We start from the raw sequence: 27,117 nt of genomic DNA on the forward strand, positions 1-27,117 counted from the left end.
AACAACAAGAGACTATATAAAACAACAGGACATTTTGAATGTATGTTACCTGTTGCACCTGGACATAAGAAAAGTCTAGACAAAAAATCTGTGCCATTGTTATTTGCATTCTTTCCTTTGGTTGAGAGTGAGCAATGGAGACTCATGGTACCTTTATCCCTCCTACTAATCTCCATTGCTTCTCCTACAGTGACTATTGCTGACCTGAAATACTCACTAAGGAGGCAGCCTCACAGTTTCTCCCTCACTCTTTTCGCTCAGTTGTACAGCACATGCTTTTTGTGCATAAGGTCTGTGGTTCAACTGCTGACATCTCCAGACAGCACTAGGAAAGGCCTTTGTCTGAGACCCTGCAGAATCATAGAAACAGAGAATTGTAGTGTTGGAAGGGCCCACAAGGGTCATCTATACCAACCGCCTGCAATGGAGGAATATGCGTCTGTACAAAGACAGGAATCGAACCTGCAACCTTGGCATTATCAGCACCATGCTCTAACCAACTGACCTGAGAGGTGCTGCCAGTCCAATCCAGAGAATACTGAGCTCAAGAGATTGACAGTCTGATCTGGTATAAGGCCATTTCTTTCTCATGTTTCTAAGACTGTGTACACACCATACATTTAAAGCCCATCTCCCCCCACAACACAAAGTCTTGGGAATGGTGTGCACACATTGCATTATCCATTTAAAAACACAATTATAGGGGTTTTCTTTTAATTCCCAGGCAGTGCTAGGCATTCCCTGCTAGTGCACACTAAAAAGGATGCTGGGGTGGTGGTGGTGCTACGTTGAATTCAGTCTAAGTCAGGTCCCTTTGAAATCATTGGGGCATCTTAGCCATGAATTAGTCATGGGACTTAGTTGCAACTAGCAGCCAGTGTGGCGTAGTGGTTAGAATGTCAGACTAGGAGAGATCCGAGTTCAAATCCCCACTTAGCCATGAAACTCACTGGGTGACCTTGGGCCAGGCACTGCCTCTCAGCCTGAGCTACCTCACAGGGTTGATGTGAGGATAAGATGGAGAGGAAGAGAAATATGTATGCCACCTCGAGCTTCTTGGACAAAAAAAAAAGGGGGGGGGGTATAAATGTAATAAACAAGTAAAACCAACAAATGCTCAGGAATAAGCCCCACTGTGTTCATGAAGAGATTTCCTAGTAAGTTGGTTTAGGATTGCAACCCATTGTTCATAGAATGCTGGAAACAAAATTTCCAGGATGAGGGGGGCGGGGTGGGGCGGAGGCCGTGCTTGCATTTCGAACTTAAGCTGTGATTTACATGGATAATTCTGCTCCCCAGGCCATTCCATTGTTTCTTTACCCACTTGAGAAGTTTTTAGCTGTTAGCGTTGCTTCCAGCTATAAACCAGCTCATGCAGAATAAACCGCTGGCAGCTGCAATGCTCTCTTAGGCAAAGCTGCCTTTCCTCTGCTGCTGTTCTTCATTCAAGAAGGAAGAAATGGCTTATAAATAAATGATATATACTTCTTTCCTTGCTCCATCCTCCTGAACAAGTCTGTTACGTGGTGCTTCTTTTGACTCATAAATGCTAGTTTTCCACTCCCCCCCCCCCAGCAGACTGCTGTTTTCAGTTTTCTAACATCTCTTGCTATATATAGCTAATTTGTCTAACTGAGAAGGGGGCAAAGAAACCCTTTACTTTCTGTAGGGAATACCAGCAAAGCAGCATATATCTCCATGGAAACATGTTTCTCAATCCATCAACCTCCTGCAGTACCTAAGACATAATCTGCAAGGTGGAGACTACTGTTTAAAATTAACATGGCACATGTCATTTCAGGATTTAATGTCAGTTTTACAGGACTATTAATTAGGTTGCCTTTCCCAGATCATTAAGAAATTCTGTGTTGTTTTTTTAAAAATAAATTTCTCCATAGAAGGAATGTTCTCCCGATTCCCTCATTAAAATGCATCGTTTGACTTTTTGCCTGCAAACATGTCATAAATGGGGGTTTCTATAGTAACACGGGATACTGGCTTAATTTAAAACTGTAATCTTTACACAAGGTTTTTAGCCACCAAAATGTGATTTATATATATATATAAGCGGTCCCTATTTATCTCCGGGTGCAAGTAGATAAATAGGGACCGCTTACCAGCGGGAAGGTAAACGGCGTTTCCGTGTGCGGCTCTGGCTTGCCAGAGCAGCGATGTCACGCTGGCCACGTGACCCGGAAGTGTCTCCGGACAGCGCTGGCCCCTGGCCTCTTAAGTGAGATGGGCGCACAACCCCAGAGTCTGTCAAGACTGGCCCGTACGGGCAGAGGTACCTTTACCTTTATATATATATATATATATATATATATATATATATATATATATATATATAAAGATTTGACCACATTGCAAAACTTTACCCCATTAGAATGACATTCTGACCATCCAAAAAAATCCAATAAATAATACAATAATTCAAGGGGGCAGGGAGGGGGGAGAATTAAACTGTGCTTAATTGAGACTTGTGCTTCCATCACATCAGCTATTTTAATAGCTGCTTCCTTTGAATTTGAAACTTGGGTTGCATAAATTCTGCATATATCACTTGCTAGCAAAGTCATTTTCTTCTGCTTGAATTATCAAACCAATAATTTAAATTATCACACTTATTTGGGCTTTTTGGGAGGAAGGGTGAGATTTAAATTGTTGTTGTTTTTGCTGTTATTATTTCATAACCAGGAAACAGTAAATTGTCACCAGTTAAAGAGATTTTTAAAATATCTTAAATATATCAATATCTGTCTATCTATATATCCAAGCAAACAACAACAACAACAACAACAACAACAACAACAGCCAGACAGAGATAATTAGGCTGGCTGAATCACATCTAGTTTTGTGTTGGCCCAGCTAGCATGGCCAATGGTCAGGAATTATGGCAGTTGTACCAATAACACCTGGAGGCACAATGTTGTCCATATTGGTATCTGCTTGTGATAAAATTCAAGATAAGACTCCTGATTTTAATTTGCTTTCCATCAACTCTTATATTTGATTCTATGTATAAAGTTGGGGTTGTATCCAACACTGCCATCCTGCTGACACAACAGATTCTCACTTTTACAACAGAATTTCCTTTTCCTCTGCTCTCCCCTGTGTCCCCTCAAGATGTATTTCAGAGAGTTAGGGGACTGGAGAAGATTTTGGGGGAATGTGGGCAGAGGAGAGGAAGGGGAAATTGCATCATGGGAATGGAACACCATTTGAGCAGCACTGGATCCAACCCTTGATTTTTCTCAATTAGTCATGGGCATTATCTAGGCATGAGTTACGTTAGAAAATGTGAATGACTTCATACTCCGTCCCTTTCAGTGAGAAGTTCTCCTCTGGTCACATGACACGAAAATGTTATTCGGATAGAATTCAAATATACACATTGGGTTGGATCTAGACTTAATCATGCTTAGACCATGGCAATAAATGAATCTAAGCACAACTAGCTCTGCAGCCAACTCATCAGCTGCCGTTTTAATCATCTTGATATGCTTTCAATATCACTCTTAGCACTGAAACATGCCAACCAGCCGAATATACTCCTAACTTGAACTGGCATGACAGAAGCAACATAGCAAGTTAGAATCTTGTGATGGGGAAAAGTGTTATTCCAATTCAGGTTATTAAAGTGAATATGGTTTATCATTTTTATAAAATCTGTAATAAATTGCAGTGATGCTTGTTTGTTCTTGCCAGAAGTATTAAATCATGCAGACAAGTTTTCTATATGTATTTAAAGTTCAGTGGGAAAACTGCTCTTTAGTCACCAGTTCTTATGAGGAAAATTTTTGCTGCTATCGATTCACGAGTATCTTTCAGCTCATATTATCTCCGAGTCAGAGCTTGCATAATGATTATACTTCTGCACTAATCCACAGTGAGCAGCTGTTCTGCATATCAAAAAGGCTTCTTTCAAAATCATTCCTCCCTGAAACTTTCACCAAGGTACCATATAATTTGTCTTGCTTCATTTATCTTCTGTGACCAAAATCCAATATTTTTGATGTCCCTGTAAAAGTAATAAAGTCGGCAAAATTGTAATACATTCAGAATATTGCATGAAAGTTTGCTGTGGCACCACATAGACTTAGCTTGTCAGATTTGGTTGCATGGTGACATTGCAAAGTCAATTCAGAATAAAGGAACAGCTTTGCTTCACTCTGAATGGTGATTGTGGGGAAGGGCTGCCATGCTGCGACTACTTTCCTCCCCACTCTTTACAGCCTTTCGGGGGGGGGGGGATCTTCAAGAGGGGGAGGGTGCTTTTTGTAAGGAGTAAAAATGATTGTTAAAAATCACTCTGTGTTCTAGCTCAGTTCCAAAGAGAAGTTAACAGCTTGAACATAACATGCTGAAAGCAAGAGCTCAACGTGTTCAGGCAAAAGCTAATGTTTCAACTGAATTACCTTCTAAATGCCACAATTTAGAGAGTGATTCTGAGACTGTGTGCATCAGTGGAGCTGCATTAACTTCTGTGCAGCTTCAATGGCTTAAGTGGTTTTAGGACTGCTCTTGCCTTGCAAAGAAAAACAAAAAAACCTTTGTTAAGTCCTGTCTTTGGGATCTGTTTCCCTCTTTTTGCCTGTGTTGCTATCTTTCAAGCAGCACCTTGTTGATATGAATGATATGAATGCTTGTCTAGCTTCAGTCATTCCATAGTTCTCTCACACATCCCCTGTCATTGCAAATTGGCTTTAACTTAATTCAAAACACTCCTCATTTGAGATTTTGCTCTTCTTGTTTCATACAATAGAGACACACAGCTCTGTGAGTTCTATCAGTCATCCTGAAATTTTCAGGATGGAATGAAGACAAAAAAGAAGTTCTCACTAAGGCATCCAGCAACTGTGAAACATCTTTTTTTTTGTCTGTGACGCTAACAGCTCTGTGTTTCACTGCAGTGTGGTGAAAAGGGTTGGAATAATCTGTCAATTTCAGCTCTCTTTGTTTCTCAGTTCTCTACATTTTGCAGCAATTTGCGAAAAATCCTTATGAAAATAATCAGCATCCTTTAGTGTGAATTTCTCAAACACATTTTAATATGCCGTTTTAACTAAAGTACACATTTTTGCAAGCACCCTCCCCTAATATAATGCATTTTTGTGTTATTTACACCAATATAATCACTTTTATGCACTTCTCTCCCTAATTATGCATTTTTGTAAATACTGTTTGGTTGGAGAACTGAACAACAAAATTCAGGTAGGTGTGAATCTTGAAAGTTAGATGTGTTTCAGTTCACATACTGCTTCAGCAAGTGTGAATTTGATAGGTTTGCTTTCAAATGAGACTTGAATGGAATTTCTCCCCCATCCTTAGAATGACACATGCATTAAAGTAATAAAAAATTACATAAACCAAAGTCATTTATAGTGAATTTGAACCAGGTCCCAGAAAAAAGAAGAAGCCCCAGAACATGTATTGTGACTCTTTTGCTCTGGTATTGCAGATTCATTACAGTGATGATATCTAATTGTGGTGTCCCAATTGCACAATGGACTTCCACTTGAAGAAGCAGGACTCCCCCTGAAATCCCTGTGCACCCCCTCCTGAGAAGATATGGGGTGCACAGAGACTGCTTGGTGAGGAGAGGAAGGGGAATCCCATCATATTTGATTGCACAATGTTGCATCCCCAGTACAGATACTGGTAGGTATTCTGTGAATGTGTCAGAGTGACTTCACTGCTAACTATTTTGTAGCTACAGCCGGTCTGCTTCCATTTTGGATGAGGAGATGTGACTCCCCCATATCTTTGAACTCCAGAACTTTTTATCATTTTATAATTTAGTCGCAGCACACATATAACTGAGAGCAGGACGCCAGCCTTGGTGAGGGCAGGCTTGATTCATTTAATGGAAGTGAGAGTGAAGTAGAACCTGGATGAAGACTGCCTGCAGTCTTTTCTAAATAATAATAATAATAATAATAATAATAATAATAGGCAGAAAAAGCCAAGAAGTTGAACTTCCTATTTGTACTCACTCATTGACTCTGTCAATTTGGCCATCTCTCTGTCTCTCTCTCCCTCTCTCTCTCGAGCTTCTCCTAGAGAAAGAAACAAAATAATAAAAAATAATATATGCATACCGGAAGCTGCCTTATACTGAGTCAGACCCTTGGTCCCTCTACCTCAGTATCATCTGCACTAACCGGCAACATAACTCTCCAGGACTACAGACAGGGGGCATGCATTGCCCTGCCTGGAGATGCCAAGGATTGAATTTGGGCTTTTTACATGCTAAAAAAGAACTATGCCCTTTCCTAAATAATCTTTGTCACAGTGAATGGAAGTAAGGCCACATTCACACCATATATTTAAAGCACCAGGACTCCTTTGTGAGCACTTCTGGCTCTCACCCCCCAAATCCTGGAAGCTGCAGTTTCTAAAGGGTGCTGAGAGTTGTTAGGAGACTCCTATTCTCCTCCGAGAGCTACAGTTTCTAGAGTTCCCTGTGAAGAGGAATTGATGGTCAAATTCTCTGGGATTTGTAGCTCTGGGAGGGGAATAGGGGTCTCTTAACAGGTCTCAGCACTGTTAAGAAACGACAGCTCCCAGAATTCTTGGGGGATAGCAAATCGTTTTTGAAGTGTGCTTTAAATATATGGTGTGATTGTGGTCTAAGGCAGTGGTGTATTTTACTCTGTCATCTACCTTTTTACATTTATTTATTACACTTGTACCATGCTCTATTTCCACATCCATTCCATATATTTAAATTACTTTTATATCACTTTCACAGTCATGGCTCCTCCTACCCCTTTCAAGAACCATGGGAACTTTAATTTTTTGGGGGTGTTTGGAGCAGTACCTCTGTGATAAATACAGTTCCCAGGATTTGTTGGCCTGAAAGTCATGACAGTTAAAAGTGGAATAAAAGGGATATAAATGTATGATACGGATACTGATTTTTAACCCCCCCCCCCACTAACATCATGTTTCCTATGCAGGCAGCTTGCAGGGCCAGATCCACTTTGAATTACACCAGGTGTCTCCAGACCATTTTCTGAGTCAGGAGAAACAACTGGCATTGCCTGCATCTTTAAAAACAGCAAAACCTTTTCAGAAGGGTCTAGGGTTTTTTTCCTTCCTGTTAACCAGCTTTCCTTTTGGGATCTCATTCCCTAATCTCTGGTTTGCTCTTATCTTTTAACACAGAAGCCGAGCAGATATGGATATTAGTTTAGCTTCAGTAATTATACTGTTCTGTCAGGTTTATGTTGGGGGAAAAAGCCTTTCTCCTCTTGAAAGGCACTCCCCATGACAGTGCTTTGTTTATAAGGGCAATTCAATTAATATGGCAGCTTGCGTGGGTGGCTTATTATCTGAAAACATAACCAAAGTACTGAAAGTGACGAATCATTTTTTTAAAAATAAAATGTGGTACACAATAGAACATTCACTGCACCCAACCTTTCTTCTCTTTCGCTCATTTGTTTGCTGCATTAAAATGCTCTTGAACTGGGAAACAAAAAAGAAGTATGCACACCTGGAACCTGGGTTTATTGTTTTCATGTTTTATTGTTCTCATATAGATCCCTGTTGGTGGGACAGAGCAACAAATGCAATTTGCCGACAGTATTTCCGGGACAATGTGTGCTTGGTTTATAAGGACATGGGCTCCTTTAACTGAAAAAATTACAAAACTAAACAGGGAGTCTCAAATTCTCCAAATTTAAAGATCTCTAAATTGAGTAGGAATGAATTCCCAAGAAAAGTGGAAATGAAGTATAATAGGCTGTGTTGAATTTTTGTGGAGTTCCCTTTTCACTATGTAAGGAGATGTTTGGCAGTGGGTACACAGTCCCCCCCAACCCCCCCCAGCACCCTCACTGTGGGGAGGGGGAAGTTTCCTTTCAATGCAAAATCACAATTCAAAAGAAAGACAACATTACACATCTGTCCACATGCCCCCAGAAAGTTTGCTGAAGAGAAGCCTGGCCCTTTAGGAGCAAAATGTTTCACTGTAAGCAAAGAATGGAAACAAAACCAGCTCAGCAATATCCACCAAAGACAGAAACCTTCCTTGTACCCCCTTTCCTTGTCAGAATTCTGGGAGTCATGTTTGTACATTATTAAGAGATTATAAAAAACCTTTGCTCTGTTACAAAACAAAGTCTTGGTTGTGACGTATTGTTTTCTCACTGTGTGGGAATACTGGAGGAGGAATGACCCTGAAAAATGCTGCCTCAGAATGGAAAAACCTTCAGGGATCTGAGAAAGATATGCATGTAAGGAGAACTGGAAAAGAAACATAGGGCCTCTTACAGAGAGAGGAAGAATTATGTACATTATGATGCATGAAATACACTGCACACACCTTTTCCTGTCATGTTATAAGCATCAAGTAACTGCTGGATGTATTGATTGTCTGACCTGTGGATACAGAGCAGAAGAAGTATTTGCGCTGTGTCTGAAACATTTTAAAAGTGTTCTTTGCTCTGCTGCCCAAGCAGGAAAAGTCTTCTGCTTCCATCAGTGTGGTTTTTGCACTTCAGTGCGATTCTTTTTCCATGGTAGTTTTCCCACGGGGGGCAGTGGGTGGATACCGTGGGATTATCATTCCTAGACTCAGATTCAGTACAATGGGGTGACCTTATTTGCTTTGGCTAAAGTCCAGAACACAGAGTAAATGGTAATGTAAACTATTAAAGTGTTTGGTTTTTTGTTTTTTGTTTAAATGGCATTTTCTGTATTGAAAATACAGAAGGGCATGGTTATGTTGTAATTCTTGTTCAAATGCTGCATCAATAGTGATAAATAAAGGCATAGATATTTCTAACTGGAGACTTGATGGGCCCCTTCATGATGGTAAACATCCCTCAAGGCAGGCAACAGAAGGCACAGTAGTGAAAAGGTGGTGTAGCTAGCAAGTGCTGCTGATAGCCCCTGCCATTTTAATTCCCCCACAATGCCTCTGGGGCACCAAAACAGTGCCATGGTGTAACAATGCTACATTAATTCCCAGAGTCATAATGGGGGAATTCAAGTGACAGGCAGCGCCCATGACCTCCTGGGCTCCAGTGCTGTTGCTGTCAGGTCTTGCTGTCAGGCTTCCCATAGGCATCTGGTTGCCACAGTGAAAAAACAGGAAGCTGGACTAGACGAGACTTTGGCCTGATTCAGCACGCTCTTCTTTGCTCTGATGGCTGGCTGCTAGTTTTCTTTTGTCGAGTACTGAAAGGACCACAGGGCTTGTGTGGTTCAAGCAGTGGGTCCTCCTGGGAGCCCTATGGTGCTGACTCCTGGCGATGGGCCTGATCATGTTCAGACAGATTTAGAAGGTGGACTGTTTTTATGAAGATAAAAAGTATGCTTTGCTGCAACGATATTGTGGGTAGCTTCATTATAATGTTACAAAGAGTTGCCTGGAATAGGGGGCATTACTCACGAGACACTGACATTATTGTGGAATTTATATCAATTTCATCACTCCTCAGGAATGTTTTATGTGGTAAGCTTGTTTCTTACATTTACAGACAATAATTAAGATTTCCTTCATAAATCCTTGAGCACAGCAGCGATTGAGCTTTCCAGCATAGTAAATGAATGTCAGATAAAAGTTGTTTGGCTATCTGATCTTTAATTTCATTCAGCTGTTGGAAATTTAAACTGAACAATCATTTATGAAGATTCTGATTTGGAGACGCTCAATATTTTCATTTCAACAACTTATCAATGAAAAGAAATAAAACACTGCTCCCTATGTAAGCTTGAAATAAAGTTTTTGTCAGTTTGATCAAAGGCTGGGTCCAGTGTACCCCGAGATCTCTCAGTGAACCACTGACCTCACATTGATGGCAGTGCTTTCCCTAGATTGCACAAGCTCAGGAGCTTCATGTGCATGCTGGATCTCTCACCAAGTGAGTTTATAGCTGAGGTGAGAATTAACCAGGGATTTCCTGGTTTGTAGCTCAGGCTCTTAACCACTTACAGAATGCTTGTCTGGGCATGACTACATCCATGTGACTGTAGCATTCTAAATGAAGCACATTGCAGTTGATATTGGATTATAGGAAGCAGGTGTTTCTTCCCACTACAGAGCTCTTAAGGTGAATTCCTTCTTTAACAGCAAGCATAACATTCCCAGTCCAGTATTTGCTGGACAAGTACATGGTTCACACACAGTATTTGCAGTAGACAAGCACATGGTTCGCACACAGAAAATTCCAACTTTAATACCTAGCATTTCCAGGGAGTGCTGGCAAAGGCCACTTTCTGGAACGCTGAAAAACCACTTCCAGTCAGTGTGAAAAAGACTGTGCAAGATGCACTAACAGTAAAAGGCATTACCCAGTAAGCTCACTTAACAATATTTAACAGCATTTAAAAATACCAAGCTCCTTCATTCTCTCAGCACAAGCCTTCTCCCCCCTTCAACATTTTATTCATGCAACTGTTTTCTTTTCTCAGCCCCATATTCCAACATTCTTTTTCAAACTGTGCTTGCTAATACAGAATGTATTATTCCAGCAACAATTTAACTAGTGCCATGCAGAGATAAAATAATTTTTTTCCTAACACCTACTCATTACTCCACTGTTTATACTGGCAAAGATGACATAAGCCCACTTTACCATCGTGACGGCAATGTAAAGCAGAAGTATGTAAAATGATAACATTATTTGCAAGAATATAAAGCTTTCTTCTTACTTCAGAATGAGCATTTTAGAACACTGTGACTACAATCCACACCATGCAATCCTGTAGATTTCAGTGAGATTTACTGCCATGCAGGTTTTGTAGAAGGATTGGTTAGATAATGGATAAAATGATACATCTGTCATGATAGGATTTATCCAGCATCTAGAGATGCTCTAAACAGCTGGAAGTTGCCTTGTAAACATGCAGTGCTAAAGCTTCTGAACGATATTCCCTCAGCTGACTACTGTTCGGGAATTTCAAGGTGTGGGAATGAATATATGTTTTCCAATCAGTATGTAGTTTAGTTACTTTCCAAAGCAATTTTAATGCAAATGCCCTGTCATTCCATGGATGTTCTCTTTGGCAATATGAATTCAACCACTAGCTTCTAATTTGATGTGGTTTGTAGCAGGAAGAGAGACGCCTGTGAAATCTTAGTGCACAGAACACTGTCGGGATTTTTAAATTGCTTCTTAAACTGCATGGAAATGGTGTTATGCTTGATATGCTATCAGGAGAGAATAATAGAGTTTCACGTTATATAGCAGCATTCAAGCTCAAGATATCCTTAAATACTTTACTTACAACAAATTTGATAGAGAATGCTCAGTGATGGTGTGTAGGCAAATGCAATGGTCATCATTATGTCTTACTCAGCAATAGCCTACACACAGCTGTAGAAAGTAAAGCCCTATTTGAGTAGGAGAAGATTTTGGCTAGGCTACTAGGTTCCCCGCCCCCTCATATGGTGCTATAGTTATGATTTCTAATATACTGCCAAAGAATATCTCCTTTCCAATTTGGACATTGGGGTGGGGAAGGACAGGAGAACATTGCATTTTTTAGATGGCTGTGAATACTGCAAAAGAAAAACCAAATACCATGGGCATTTATAAGAAGAGGCTTGTTGGATATGACCAGAGACAATGGAGTGCGCCTCTGGGGGTGAAGTCAAACCGCTGCATTAGCAGCACCAAAGAGATCTCCTTGTGCCGCAAGCCTGGGCAGTGTGTGTGGAGGTCCTGGGCTCCCCACACAACCAGACCCCACTCTTGGACTAAAGGAAAGCAGAACAATATGTTTGGCACCAGCTTGGCTGCAGGAGTTGCCAGAAGGAGGTGTACAAGGCACCAGCCAACCATCTTAGGGATTCTACCCCAGATTTGTGTAGGGTTATTCCTTAACCTTTTATTCTCCCTAAAATATCCCACAAGGCAGAGGAGATTTAGGATTAGAGTTTTCCTTCTCCTAGATAGGCTACCTTCCCAGGTTGATGAGCCTCATCTGCCCCTCACGTCCCTCTACAACATGTGCAGAAACTGCCTTCTTGACCACTGGATCCACTATTGGTCTAGTCCGCTCAATCTGCTGGGTCCTGTCTTTGCATGCAGGGGAAGTCCTTAACTCACCAAGGGTTTGAGACCCATCAGCTCTCCTCACCTGGTTTAGCCAGCCAGTCAAAACTATTTCCTGGGGTGTGGCCATTGTCACATACTGACAGCTTCTGGGAGCACACGGTGAGAGCTGAGTACAGCGTGAGGACCAAAGATGGACAAACTACCCCAGAAGCAGCACAACATGTCCCCCAGCAGAGGTACTAACCCTCCCCTAACACTCCACCTACTGTTGGCTTATCTGCCTTCCACCCCACTAGACTCAGTTGGCACCAGACACCCCTGGTGCATAGAGCCAGTGGAAGTGCACACAGCTTGATATGTCCATTGCATTCAAGGCTTCAGATGATAATGATGAAGACACCACTGCACTGCTCAAAAAACAAATAAGAGGCAATAGTCCTATCTTGTATATATGGATTAAACCACTGTATTTATTTACAAAGTTGGAAGTCTTGACATCGGCAATAATTCCAAACAAGATCCGATTACAGTAAGCTGCAAACCCTTTTAAAAAAATCAAACCTGAAGATTTTCTCTTATCTTTAAATTAAAGAGGGGAACCAAGTGCCCTGTCCAGAAAGTGACAAAATATAATTTAGAAATAGATCCTCTTTCATTGCTAGATACCTTTGAATATACTCATTTTCTACTGCCAGTAGCATTTTCTGATCCTGCAACATAGAGGGTGGATTTGAGTGTGCTTTTATTGAACCAAAGTTTGTAATTATTATTTTCAGTACATATTGTTCTCCCTGTCCTGTATGCTAGCGAAAGTACAAAGCAAATGTTTTTTATGACCCTGAAAACGGCCCACTTTTCACAGAAATATCACAGGAAATAATAGTGGAAGAAAGTTTCTCTGGATGTGTGTTTATAAGCCCTTTCTAACCTGATGCCTTCCATATGCTTTGAACTATAACGCCCATCAGCCCCAGCCAACACACTGGATGCTGTATATGAATGGTGACTGGGATGCCCTTCATGGACAAAAAATTAGAGATTTGGCATGGTAAAAGCAGAATGCATTCCTAAATGCATTTACTAGTGAGTAAGCCGCATTGAACGGGACTGACTTCTGAGTAAACATACAAGCCTGCATGATTCTGAAGCCAACAAATTTAAAAGAACTTACCATATTTTTCGCTCTATAAGACGCACCACAAGAGGCACCTAGTTTTTGGAGGAGGAAAACAAGAAAAAAATATATTCTGAATCTCAGAAGCCAGAACAGCAAGAGGGATCGCTGCACAGTGAAAGCAGCAATCCCTCTTGCTGTTCTGGCTTCTGGGATAGCTGCGCAGCCTGCACTCGCTCCATAAGACGCACACAGTCTGAAGCCCCAAGGCCCTTGTAATGTTGTGTGCCTATTCACACATCTGCTCTTGTCAAAACATAGAAAACATCTTACTCTTCCCTAGACAATGCCATGTTGATGAGTATAGATGCTTCTGCTCCTTGATGGATGAAGCCTCTCATTTTTGTAATTTCTTGCAGGGTTTCCTACTACAGGGATTTCAAAAATTCTGGAAAGGCAAAATATGATGGATTCTTTGGTCATGTGACCATGAGGATAACTTACAAAAAACAACAATGGACGTTGAAAGAATTTAGTTTAAAATATGCCTTTGCCTCAACTTTCAAGTATTTTAAAATCCTTTATGGGACTCCAACTCCCATCAGTCTCAGCCAGCATTGCCAAGGGATAATGGGAGATGGAGTCTATTAACATTTGGATGGTTATAAGTTCCCCACCTTAGGCTACACTTGTTAATGGAAGGCTAGATGGCTAGGGAAAAGTCTGGATTGAAGCAAGACGATTAGCATGAATTTGTACAGCTCACTGAGCTTCAAAATTATCCAACAGCTAACAACAGTTGCTGTTTTGTACGTTCTTTAGTAATAAAGATACCATTTAAGCTAACAAAAGTTTTTTGTTTTAACTGTTTCTAAAACGTTCAATTTGAATTTGCTTCCTTATAGCATATATTAATCAGTTTCTTGTCAAATACATAAAATAACAACTTTGCTATCAAAATATCCAGTCTTATGTGTGTTTTGATTGCTCAAGAATCATGGGGATGAACTCTGCAATTCACCCAGTCACTGAGATCTCCATCCGATGATCAAATGAGACGTGACCCCTCAATGGGTCCTTGCATTTAGCATACATACTTTAAAAGGCAACCAGCACCTGCTGGAGTAGGCAGCAAGGGCTGATACCAGGACAGCAGCAGATAAGAAGGGGAGTTTAACACATCCCTCTCAATGCTTCAGTTCTGACAAAATTTGCATCTCTAAAGCTGCTACTTGCCTCAGGAGGAAATCCCACCAGTGCCACTGGGTGATTTGTACCCAATCCAAATTGTAGCTTCAACCCCCCCCCCCACCAACTTTTTCAGGATTACAGCTGGGGAGGAAAGCTGTACCTACTCCCTACCTACTGTGATCTAAATAATTATCCTTTACACACAGTTTCTAACTGCATTTTTATTTAAAAATATGGATTTTAAATGCAAATACATATTTAACATCACATCTAGCTCGATCCCTGAAACTCTCCTAAGGTGACCAATTGCTATGAGATAAAGAGAAACAGGAAAAATAGAGAGACAATGCCTTTTCAGTGGTAGCCTCTGCCTTTGGAATACTTTCCCCAGCTAACCTGCTGGTACTTATGCTGATGTCTTTTAGATGCCCAGTTAAAATGTCTTCGTTCTCTCTGGGATTTGCTACTTTTATCATCTCTGTCAGTTAAAAACAACCTAAACAAAAACAAAAAACAGAGCAGCAGGATTTATATTTGTTGTAGAGATTTTTTGTTGTTGTTTTTATTGTAATTAATTATTGTATTTTTTAGATTTTTACTGTTGTTGTTTTTATTGTTTGCTGACCTGGGAACACAAAGAGTTGAAGTATCAGAATACAAATCTATCAGACAGATAAATCTTCTAATGCAATGACTTCCCTTAAGGCCAAGCCTGAAATTCTTGTGCTTCCTTCCTTTCGCCTACCTGTGTGGTCCTCAGCACCAGTGGTGGTGAAAAGAACGTCACTGACAAAGAGGAATGATATCTAGAGGTCCCCACAACCCTGGTTCAGGAAATCTATCTAAAGCTCACGATGCCTTCCAGGATTCCTATTGTCAGTGTTAGTTTGCTGGAGATCATATGAATCCCTCATAACTCGAGGACCAATATAGGAGGACACCCTAGAAGACATAACAGTAAACGTAGCCCGATCTTTATAATGATGGAGGTGAATTTATAGCTTCACTCTGAACTTAGAGGAAATCAACATTTCATGGTGTTGTAAGACAGTTACATTCTGTGGTAATAAATAGGTTGCTCTGTATATGGAGATTTATGGCATTAATAAAGTGGAGTTTCCAGGGGAGCTCAAGAGTGGGAACCAACATGAATCAAAACAGGAGGCATACATGCTGCTGCTGCTACAAAATAAATGTGCCATTTTGTAGTAAGGGCTCCAGGTTGTCTACTTCATAAAGAAGGCCAAAGGTGTCTACTGGGTGCTGTTCAGCCTTTCAATTAATTAGATTGATAGTACTCTGAAATACTATACTTAGTGGTCAGAGGCAAATGGTCAGTACATGAAGCAAGTCTCTGCTGTCACATTTCATCCAATTAATTGCCAAGGCACTAAAACACCGATAGTTATTTGTTCATAAAGAGAGAATTTGGATTATGCTGGAATTGAGCTGAAAATGGAGAATTTTATTCCAACTCTAGCCCATCAAATGCCACTGGCATCCTCTGCGTCTTTGTCGTCATCGGACTGGCCAGGCGGGTCTTGTTTCAAGATGTACACAATTAGAAAATGCAAGTTACAAGAACAGACATGCATGGTCCACAATTCTCCACAAAATACGAGAGAAAATTTATTGTTTTCAAGCAGTCCCAAATACCATTCCTTGGTTCCCCCTAAAGGCGCCAATCTCAGGTTCTACAGTCAGCTACTATGGGAAATTGTCACAGGCATAAATCAAACTGAAACTTGCTTGGAATGGTGATTGTGTGTAGAACTCCATCTCCACTTGCCAGCACAAAAAGGGTTGTCATGGACTGGCTGGATGCAGAGGAGTGATGGAAGGCACCAGCTGGGAACCTCCACATGAACCCCCAGGGGAAGAAGGCTCAGAGCTAGGGAACTGGTGATGAGTGGTCTGAGGGAGAAAAGGGAGAAGACTGGGAGGAGGTGTCAGAAGCTGAAGGGGAAACAGGATTTAGTGAGCAGGAAGAGGCTGTGGCAGAAGAAGTCCAGAACCAGAGGCAGAAGAGGAGGCTGGAAAGGAGGGAGGCCAAGAGGCAGTGGTGAGGCAGGCTGCTGAAGAATCCAGGGAGTCTCCCCCTTCTGCTGTGACCAGCTCCCCTCCCCCCTGGTCTCCTAGAACACACAGAGAAATGAAAAGAACAGAGGAGAGATTGTGTGCAGACACAGTCTATGACTACGTGGGGAAAGGAGTGGACTAAGCAGGTGGGGGAAGTTGGGGACCTTCAGTCCTCACAACTGCCTCATTCGGGCAAGACCTACTGGGAAAAGTTGCTGGGATCACTAGGCCTGCTCTGCTTTGGTTTCTTTGAATAGAGTTAAATTCACTGACACGGTTTTTTTTTTTAAATTGCTGCACTGCAACTGACTGGCTCTTGACAAGGGAGTGTGTGGCACAAAGTGTAGAGCCTCGTAGAGTAAAGACTGATGTTCGTTGTTGGTTGGTTATGTAGAACTGTGCCTATTGTCCTCAGGGAGTTTTAATTTGCTGGCTTCTTCTTTTGCTTCTTGGTGGAATTTGTCTGCTCTGTATTGGTAAATAGTATTTCTCCTATGGGTTAAGGATACAGATGCTAAATATCATAACAGATTTTTACTAGCAACAGTAGTTAGTCATCTGATGGTTGTACCGTGGGGCCATTATTATTAGCATCAGTTTGAATCATCTCACGTTGATGTGAAAACCACACTGCTCATTTATTCAATCATCTGGGTTGTTGTTTGGACTGCTTTAAGACAGGACTATCGAGAAACATGTGATTGTCCTATCTAGTCTGCATAATACCCTAGAATAGTGTTTGGCAGCTGGTGGCTTACGAGTCAAGACCATCTTAGAGATGCCCTTCAATCTCTCACCCCTTCCCTGCTTGAAAAGTGCTGGAACTATAGAAGTGGGGGAGAGAGGCTGAGGGGGCCCTGGGGTGTGCCAAGTTGGAATGCCCCGCAAAAGCCCTTTCCACCATCTTACTGCCTCCTGGCATGCATCCAAAGTGTGTGGAGAGGTGGAAGCTGAATCAGAAATGCTGTACCTTTCATGCTTTTGTTTTTGTTTTGGCCTGGCTGGTGTTTTTGGCATTTACTTCTTAGGAGACGGATCACAGATAGCTCAGGGGCAGAGCAAATGCATAGTTTGCAAAAAGTCCTAGCTTCAATCGCTGTCATATCCTGTTAAACAGAACAGGTAGCAAGTAATTTCTTTATTTCTTTAAAATATTGCTAGGCCACAATTTACTGTAAGTGACTCCAGGGCATGGCACAGTAACTCTGTTTAAAAATAGCATAAGCGTAATAATATAAAAATGAGAGCAGATAAATATATGACTAAGCCAACTGGTTAAAACTACAGAACCGTTATGTCATCTTACATAGTATTGACAACTAGCAAACGACAAATGCCTAAGCAAAGAAAGCAGGTTATGGGAAAGGCCTGTGCCTAAGACTCTGGAGATGAACTCCAAGTCAGAGCAGACAATAGAGATTTAGGAGGACAAATGAGTCCTAGCAGTGGGGGGCAAGTCTAGGACTGATACCAGCATACAGTGGTACCTCAGGTTACAGACGCTTCAGGTTACAGACTCTGCTAACCCAGAAATAGTACCTCAGGTTAAGAAGTTTGCTTCAGGATGAGAACAGAAATCATGCAGTGGCGGTGCGGCAGCAGCGGAAGGCCCCATTAGCTAAAGTGGTACCTCAGGTTAAGAACATTTTCAGGTTAAGAATGGACCTCCAGAACGAATTACGTTCTTAACCAGAGGTAACCTGCATATTAATCTGGTTTGCATGCAGTGCTAAGCCAAAGCACAGCTTAGTGCTAATGATCATGCAGACTTCCTGAGAGGAGACAGAAGCTGCTATGCTCCTCCATGGTCATCTTGCTAAGCTATGGATTGGCTTAGTGTGTTGGCCAAACCTGGGTTGATGGGTTATCCCCTCCATTCACATGACCTGTAAACCATAGGGACAACCCTTGTTGTTACAGCTTGTGGTTTGTCTGGGAGAGAGACAAATCAGGTAGGCATAGGCAAACTCGGCCCGCCCGATGTTTTGGGACTACATCATCCGTGACCACTGGTCCTATTAGCTAGGGATGATGGGAATTGTAGTCCCAAAACATCGGGAGGGCTGAGTTTGCCTATGGCTGCCCTAAGGCAAACTATGGCCTAGCAGAGCACTGCATCCAAATGGCCAGGGAGGAGCAAAGGAGCAGCAGTCTGTTCTCCAGAAGCCCAAACATTTGCTCAGTTGTGTGAATCTATGATTTGGCTTGGCTTCACATGCGAACAAGGGTGCTGGGTGCACATTATGATTCTGTCTGCTTAAGGATGAGATACTCTTGAGCTGGCTGCAGCAGCTGTGTCATTCCCTTTCAGCCTGTGCATGAGCAGAACTATACAAAGATAACTTGAGTCAACAGTAGCCTCTCCTTCACAGGGAATGATCTCTCATCATGGTCATCTCTACCTCCTGTTAGAGATCCTAAAGGGAAAAATCAAACCTGCATGTTAAAATGAATGTGTGAGCAGTTTTCATCACTAGCAGCACCCTGGCCATGCTCTCCTATCTCTCGATAATGAGACTGCCATCCAGGGTACCAATTAGTGCCGAACTGACAGTTTTTCTAATGCTGACACCTGCCCGTAAAAATCCAGCATTTCATTATGTACCTAGCAAGCTGTCAAGCTGTAATTGCTTTTAGTTCAGCTGGCCAGATCCTATAAAAGTGGGTTTCTATTTCATTACCAATCCTTTGTGACATCCAGTGGCTTGGAACTATTTTTAGTCCTTTGCCCAGTAGTGACTCTTTTTTAATGTTTATGGGCTTCATTTCACTTTATTCACAAGTTATTAATGACTTCTAAAATTGCTTATTATGCATAAAAGGGGGAAGATATTATTAAAATTGGCTCTCATAATCACTTCAGCATGATAGAATCTACAATTAGTAGAGTTAGAAAACTAATGGATATATCATGTCGAAGCACCACTTCAGAAAAGCGTAATGTATACTCTGCAGTCCACGTAGCGTATCATTATCCTTTAAAAATATTATGCCCTTGAATTTCCCTTGAATAAATATGGAATTCAGTTGTGGAATGTAAGCAGTGTGCTTAATTGCTAGAAAAACAATGCTGGAGTTCAGCTGCCTGAGGAAAACGTCACCTATCTAGAAGTATTTTTTATTAATCTCCTATATGTGCAGATTATAGTACCGGTTTTCAAACATAATCTGTTCTGGAAGTCTGTTTGACTTCCGAAATATTCAGAAAACGAGGATCAAAGGGCTGGCAGCAAAATCCACTGAAAAAATGGAGAAACACACCTCAGAAGCCAAAGATGGAAGCATTCACTTCCGGGTTTTGGGCATTTGGCTTCCTAAACGTTCAGCAGCTGGGACGTTTGAAAACCAAGGTTTGACTGTAACTATAGTTATCTGTGAAGTGCACTCTAAGAAGAGCCCTGCTTGATCAGATGAAGAACCTATCAAATCTACCATTCTAGTTGCCACAGTAACATATGGCCTTTGAACTTCAGAGGCCCCTGACAGGCTTCTCCTCAGTGAATTGGTACAACCCACTTTTAAAGTCATTTAAGTTGACCATTACCACATGTTGTGGCAGCAGATTTCATTAAATGATGCACTGCATGAAGAACTATATCTTTTATGTTCATTTTCTTTTCGGTCCTCCACCAGATAGCTGCTCAGGGGACAGTTTCATCTCTTCCTGCTTTCTGTGTTCTGAGACTGAGCCCTGGCATAGTTCAGTGAGACAGAGCTGTCAGGTTCCTATAACCATAGATGGAATCCTATGTGATCTCTGTGTTATGAGGTCCAAAGGCTTCCTGCCTTGATCTTTGGTAAATTGTATGGTTTGAGGAGGTGGAGAGCTAGGAGACACCAGAGTTATATTTTCCCATATGTTGCCTTAATATGTGGAAATTACAAGTATAATAAACAGAGAATGACCATTTCTCAACTGTTTCATTCACCTGGAAACCAGTTGTTTGGTTTTAGGCTGTATCTTGGCTGTATCCTTTTGTAGGAAATGGAATCAGAGCACCTGCCATGTTTCCTTTTCTTTTTGCCAGGAAGCCCAGCTCTTAGGTACTTTTGGAATTTTGGAAAATTCATTTTTAAAAATCTGCCTCCTTTGCCACTTACTGCGGTGTGTGTGATGGGTTACCATCTTATTGGACAGCAATTGAATACATATGGTGCTTTTACAGAATGGAAGAATTGTACCTCAAGTAGCTCATTATATGGATGAACTGTAGTTTAAATAGCTCATTATACTCAAGAGGTACAGTGTTGAATACTTGTCCAAAGAAAGACCAGTGACTGAAGCAGGCTTCTAAAAAAATATTAACTAGCAGTGTGCCGTTGTATGCAATTCTATTTTTAAATCTGAAATGCTACAATTTTTCATATTTACATTTTAAAAATAAGAAAAGTCTTGCAAAACCCCAGATGCTTTATTCAAAAAGCAATCACAAAGGTTTATTATGCATCCCATGCTATTTTTGGTGTGTGTGTGAAGGGGAAAGCAGAGATTAACAGTTAGCCCTGTGAATGTCTAATCAGAAGTAGCAGCACAATCCTAACCATGTCTACTCTGAGATAAATCCTATTGAATTCAGTGGGGATTAATCCCAGGTAAATGGGGCTAGGATTAGAGTCTAGCTACTACTGAGTTAAACAGGACTTGTTCCCAAATAAATATGCTTATAAATCAGCAAAATGATTCAGTGAAAGTAAGCTGCAAGGACAATTTCATTCATCTCTCCCTTCTATTAGTGGGTCAGTTTTGTGCATTTTTGGTTAAATCACTGTTTTTTACAGCCCTAGCAGAAATATGTTTGCTTGGACAATTTGTTATTCGGCATTTGTGCATGTTTTGCAAAAATGTATTTTGCATGTTCAGATCCAGAGACCTCCCCCCTAAATAAAGTCACACTTGACTCAGATTTTAGTTTTGGTTTTTGGCAGAATTTAGGGCACAACTTTATTGATTACAGAAGGTGAGTGGTTGCATAGGCTCTGGTTCGACTAGCTCTGCTGGCTTCTCAGTGAAGTGGGATGAGGGACGGAAGGGGTTCTGTGTAAGGGCTCTCTTCTGTCCCTCCTCCCGCTTCCCTGGGAAGCCAGAAGAGCAAGAGGCGCTGTGCTGCTCTGCTGACAGCCGAGAAAGAGTGAGAGCTGCTCAGTGGCTCTTCTGGCTTCTCAGCGAAGCGCGAGGAGGGACGGAAGGGAGCAAGCAAAGCGAGAGCCACTTACATGGCTTTTGTCCCGCTTTGCGCAGCTCTCACTTTCCTTGCCCATCTCTCCTCCCACCTTGCTGTAAAGCAAGCAAATTACCTGTCCCGGTGTCTCCTCCTCTTTTACAGCGAGGCAGGAGGAGGGATGGGCAAGCAAAGTGAGAGCTGCGCAAAGCGGGACAAAAGCCATGTAAGCGGCTCTCGCCTTGCTTGCTTTAAAGCAAGAAAAGCGAGAGCCGCTTACATGCTCTGCACAGAATTTTTTTTTGCTTGCTTTCCCCCTCTAAAAACTAGGTGTACCTTATTGCCTGGAGCATCTTATGGAGCGAAAAATATGGTAATTGAGACAGGTTACATGAAAAATTGCCTACCTGCTGGATCCTCATTGGACCACTGCTGAGTGCACCTGCCGAATGAATTGAGGCAGGCAGGAGAGGGCCTTTTGGTGGTGGCACCCTAGTTATTGAACAGCAGACTTAGAGTGAATTGCATGGCACCTTCTTTATGGTATTCTCAACCTCAGCTCAAGATCCTTTTCTTCACCCAGAGCTTTCTAACAACTTAGTGTTTTAAATCTGGACTTCACACATATCTGCCCAAAATATCAGGCTTTGGTGCTGCTTTTATTGTTTTGTATCATATTTTTAATATTGTGTTTTATTCTGTTGGGTGGCCATACAATAACAGTGAATAAAAAATAAAGATTTCTATCCCTTCCCAATAGGTGAACTGTGCTGTAGCAGCTGATTATAGCAAGCTTCAACTGGGTACGAAGGCTCCCTTCAGGACCAGAATATATGCATACCTTACCCAGAATTTGGCACTACAAAATAATAGAGTTGCAAAAATGTTACAGTTTGGAGTCAGTAGATGTGAGCGTCTCTGTTGAGGTGCCAAAAGTGATCTATTTGAATGCACCAGCTAATGAAGATGCTACTGTAAAAGGCTGAGTATTGATTGCGACTGTTTGATACGCCTGACAGAGAAATGATAGCAAGACTGTCTCTACTCCACCTGTAGTATAATCCCATGGTATCAATTTGTTTCCCTAAATTGTCAATTTTTGCAGTACTTTGAAGTTCTTTTAAAGTAATTCCTTTGAGTCATCCTACCAGCAGAGGTGTATGTAAATGAAGCAAGAAGTGTACTAGATGAATCTGGAATCTAATGAGTGGAGCACGGGTCGTTAGATGAGTTCGTGCTTCAGGTTATGTTTGTCAGACCTGCTTCCTGCCACAGCTAGCAGGAGACAGAGATAAGGGTGATCTCCTATGTGGAAAACACAGAGTAGGCTCTTTTTGTTACTTTAAGCTAATCTGACCAGGAAGCTTTCATACCTCCAGGACCTGCAGTGAATAGCAGTTATGATATTTCCCTTCCCTAGAATGCCACCAAGAGATGGACTGGGAGGTCTTAGGGTCCCTAATATAGACGTGCTTCTTTTAGATGGTTGTTCAAGGCTTGAGATCCACCCTCTATTGTGTGGGCAGGTAATCCCTCCCCCTACCTGGCCTGGTTTCCCTGGCAACGCTTCCCCCAGGTGGGATTGGACAACTCACTGGGGTAGGCGGGGACCTCCAGGTATCCCACCTGAGGGAAGGCAAAGCCTATGCTGATGGGGCCACTCCAGATCCAGGGCTGCACGCGTCCACGCAAAGGGCGCCCCCCGTTTTAAGTGGGGAGCGGTCATTCCCTTCCCTAGAATGCCACCGAGAGATGGATTGGAAGGTCTTAGGGTCCCTAATATAGACGTGCTTCTTCTAGATGGTTGTTCAAGGCTTGATATCCCTCACATTCAGAACTTGCTGTAGGCCAGGGTGGCAGTTGTACAACCTTAAGATCCAGCCCAGAACCCAGTCTAATTTGAAATTTGGGTTTAAGCTTTGGGTTTAGTCCCTTTGACGGAACACTGACCTGTTTACACATGGGAAAAGACTGGTTGAAGATCATAGGCATTGGCCTTTTCACCCAGAACCTGGTTTTTGACAAACTTCAAAAGCCAAACCCTAACTGCACATGACTTCCTTTCCATGGGCTATATCACAGACAGCTTAGAGGTCAAAGCTAGAACTTTTCCAACACTCATTCATTCTTTCATCTGGTATTTTCCATCCCACTGCAATGGGTTTATTTTGCACTAGTCTTTTTTTCATTTCATCATCTGCTGATGTTGAAATATACATATTTTTTTTATTCAGCCACCAACAGACATTTACAGATCAATTATCTTCTCTTTATGTTCTCCTTCAAAGTTAATGAAGTGACTAATGCCCCATTATCACAAAGCCATCTATGACTGCAGTTCTAACTGTGTCTACTCAGAAGTAAGCCTCAGCAGGACTAAGTCCCAGGTAAGTGGGGTTATGCTTGCAGGTTGATTTCAGTAGAAATTTGTCACCCTTCATTCAGGCATCAAGGAGGAACAGTTTGACACCCTGTTGATATTTTGCTCTTTGTGTCCTGGATGGCAGGAACTACCCCTTCATTCAGTGTAATGCCACTTAAGCACATAAAAGTCCTTTTTTCATGGCAACATTTTCTTTCATAGACATTTATTTTATTCAGAAAGTGGTCGTCTGTGTATGTTTGCTCAAGCTAATTTATGTTTAAATGTTTGTAGTAAACATGATTTAGTGTTTGACAGTTTTCAGTTCTGTTTGTGCACGCTTTCAGTTCTGTTTCTGTGTATTCTTTTTGTGTGAAAAAGAACAATGTGTTCTATTCTAGAAAAGAACAACATAAGTTAACAAAATTTCAGGGTACGGTGGTGGTGGGAGGAAAGCAATGGGGATTTGGCTGGGAGTGGGGCAACAATGCATTCCATTGGTTTTCACGATTCACAGTGGATTAAGGGTGCAATCCTAACCCCAGTTACCAAAGTGTAAGGCCCAATGAATTCACTGGAACTTACTTCTAAGTAGACATGGTTGGGATTGCAGCTTTAGTGCATATAGACTGCCTCTAGCAATGAAGAGCTTACCCAAAGTCAACAAACACTTCATTAAAAAAGCAACGAAGTACCTGTTGGGACAGAACAATTAGACCTGTGAGTTTTATTCGTGAGCCGCCCTGCACCCAGTCTCTTTAGGGGATTTGATAATATTTATTGTTATTATTAATTGCCCACCCTTCATCCTAAGTCTCCATGGTAGGTTTACCATTAGTAAATGGTGCTGAAAAGCAACACAGTGGCTTATATTACAGACTATAGGAGAAACACCAAACCCGGACTCCATCTCCCTTGGGTCTATTTCTAGCTTCTAAATTAGTGAACGCACAAAACAATCTATAAAGCTTTTGAGCCAATGTCCCTATGTGTTCATTTGTTGCCAAATATAGACAGGCTTGTAAAGATTAGACATGACTGGCTAAACATAGATCAAACAAACATTTCCTCTCCTTTTCTCTACTCTACATCTATATAACATGAATGCATTGTCTAGTAACCTGAAGACCTAGTAACCTGACTACCCGCTCCCCTTTTTGGTGATAATAATTGGATGCATTTGAAGGAAAGAGCTATTGTTGATTTTGCCTCTGTACTGTGTTTTAAATAAACTCCAACTTTCCTATTTTGAGATCAGGAAAAGCCATCCAGCACTTGCTCACATTTGCTTTGTTAGCAATGAGGGGAAGGGTTGTGCCTAGTCCTAAGTTCAGTCTGCAGCATCTCCAGATAGGGCTGTAAATGTCTAAAACTCCCATGAGCTGCTGCCATTCAGTGTAGACAATGAAGCTCTAGATGGGCCAGGAGTCTGACTCGGTATAAGGCAGCTTCCTATGTTGCTAAGAGAGAGACATGAATGCATGCACTGAATCCAGATAGGACATGCAGGAGGGCTATGAGAATAAACAGCACAACAGCTTTGCTTTTTTGATGCTTGCTCAACCGAAGAGTTGTGTTTTCCCTTGCCAAGGTACAGCAATCTGCATATTTCTAATTCTGAATTGCTGGCCTTTGTTTCTTTACCTGCCTTGTTTCCTAATGGCCGATTCCTGTAGAGAGCTACTTTAATAATGACTGGGAAGGATACTGTACGGTGTGTCATTTGCACTGTCTGTATTTAAGATGCTGAATACATTTGCCATTGTTTTTGCCTCTGCTTTCCGACTAGCATGACATACCTAGGTTTGATGAAGTCAATTCATTCTCCTGCCAGAATGCTGCAGCAAGCTTGAGATTTCCAGGATGTTGGAGCAGGAGATAAGAAGGCTAAAACAACAGAACAACAGCACAGTAGCAAAGAAGAATTGCCGGTCAAGCGAAATGAATCTATAAAGCCACAAATTCCAAAGGGGTGCCTATGTTCGTTTGTTGTAACAAAAACAACAAAGTTTACAAAGCCAACACATTGATTAGAAGCCATTTTGGCATATAAGTAGTATACCAATTCATACACAGAAATTTAAAAATAATAATTCTGGTATAAGCCAGGGATGGGCAACTTGCAGCGCTGCAGATGTTATTAGACTACAAGTCCCACCATTCCTGACTTCACAACATGCCTGTTATGACAGAAAGCTGACTAAATTCCCTACCACGACATTTTTGATTGGCTGTATGGAGTAGTTGGGAAAGGCCAATTGGAGACCACCCCAAAAATTCCTACTCAGCTCCTAATGGCAGCTGGCTATTCCCATTCTGAAAAAGGGGTGGAGTGCCAAGCTAGGTAAAGGGGATGTGGTGTGGATGGCTTATAAAGCTGAACCCATACCAAGAGACTTGTGATGTCTTTCCTGAATGGGATGGAAGCAGACATGTCTCACAGCAAGGATGCAGGGGCTGGGATTCTTGGGAAAATGCATCCCTAGATATTTTAATATGCACTGCCTGCTGCTTTCTGACTAAGTCTTTTGATGCTTACAGGTTTGTTATCATTTAAATGTATGACTGCTGGGCTTCTTCCAGATACATTCATGCCCATTTGTTTGCATGGAGGTGATACGATGACAGCTGTTTTGTTCATGGCAAGGTTATATGATGTCATAGCACCCAGTGCTTCCCTCCATCACTTTCCTTTCCTCAAAAAGTCAGGTATCTTTTAGGAAAGCAGCTTGTTGCTCAAGAGCGCCAAAACCAGTTTAGTTGTACAACCTGGATTTCCTGGCATGAATCCCACCTGGAAAATAGCCCCAAGGCTATGATGAGTGCAGTGTCACATGCAAACATGCTGATGAGCAGAGCCTTTCTGGTTGACGTTAACCTCTCGACTATCAGCACAATGTCTAATTCCAAGTGTGTCTGCTAGGGGCTCCAGAGAGAGTGCACACAAAAGCGGAGACAAGAGGCTGTCTTCTTTCATTCCCCTGTGTGACAAAAGACGTTCATGGTATTCATTTTGATCACTGCTGCAGGTCCCTAATATAGATGTGCTTCTTCTCATACAGCTTTGCTTCCACCCTCTTCCTTTTGTCTAAAATTGCCAGTAAGAAATGCCATTCCAGGTGATCACTTTGTGGGCATCTCAAGATAAAAACTAGCATATCCCCCCTTTTCTGCATTACTGGCATTCAGGACATTTGT

At 41.7% G+C, this 27,117-nt stretch overlaps 1 protein-coding gene across 2 annotated transcripts in view; it reads right to left on the reverse strand.

The window, feature by feature from the left end:
- KCNJ6 (potassium inwardly rectifying channel subfamily J member 6) overlaps window positions 1-27,117 on the reverse strand; it is a 106,834-nt gene that overhangs the window by 56,988 nt on the left and 22,729 nt on the right. Inside the window, exon 2 of one of the 2 annotated variants that reach the window (XM_079974931.1) lies at window positions 5,997-6,059. The exons of the other annotated variant lie outside the window; for it this stretch is intronic. Coding sequence (XP_079831057.1) covers window positions 5,997-6,021 — 25 coding nt within the window. The 5' untranslated portion in view covers window positions 6,022-6,059. The remainder of the gene's footprint in view (window positions 1-5,996; window positions 6,060-27,117) is intronic. 2 annotated transcript variants of the gene reach the window in all.

This window comes from Podarcis cretensis, assembly GCF_951804945.1.
Source record: "Podarcis cretensis genome assembly, chromosome: 4".
Classification (NCBI taxonomy): domain Eukaryota; kingdom Metazoa; phylum Chordata; class Lepidosauria; order Squamata; family Lacertidae; genus Podarcis; species Podarcis cretensis.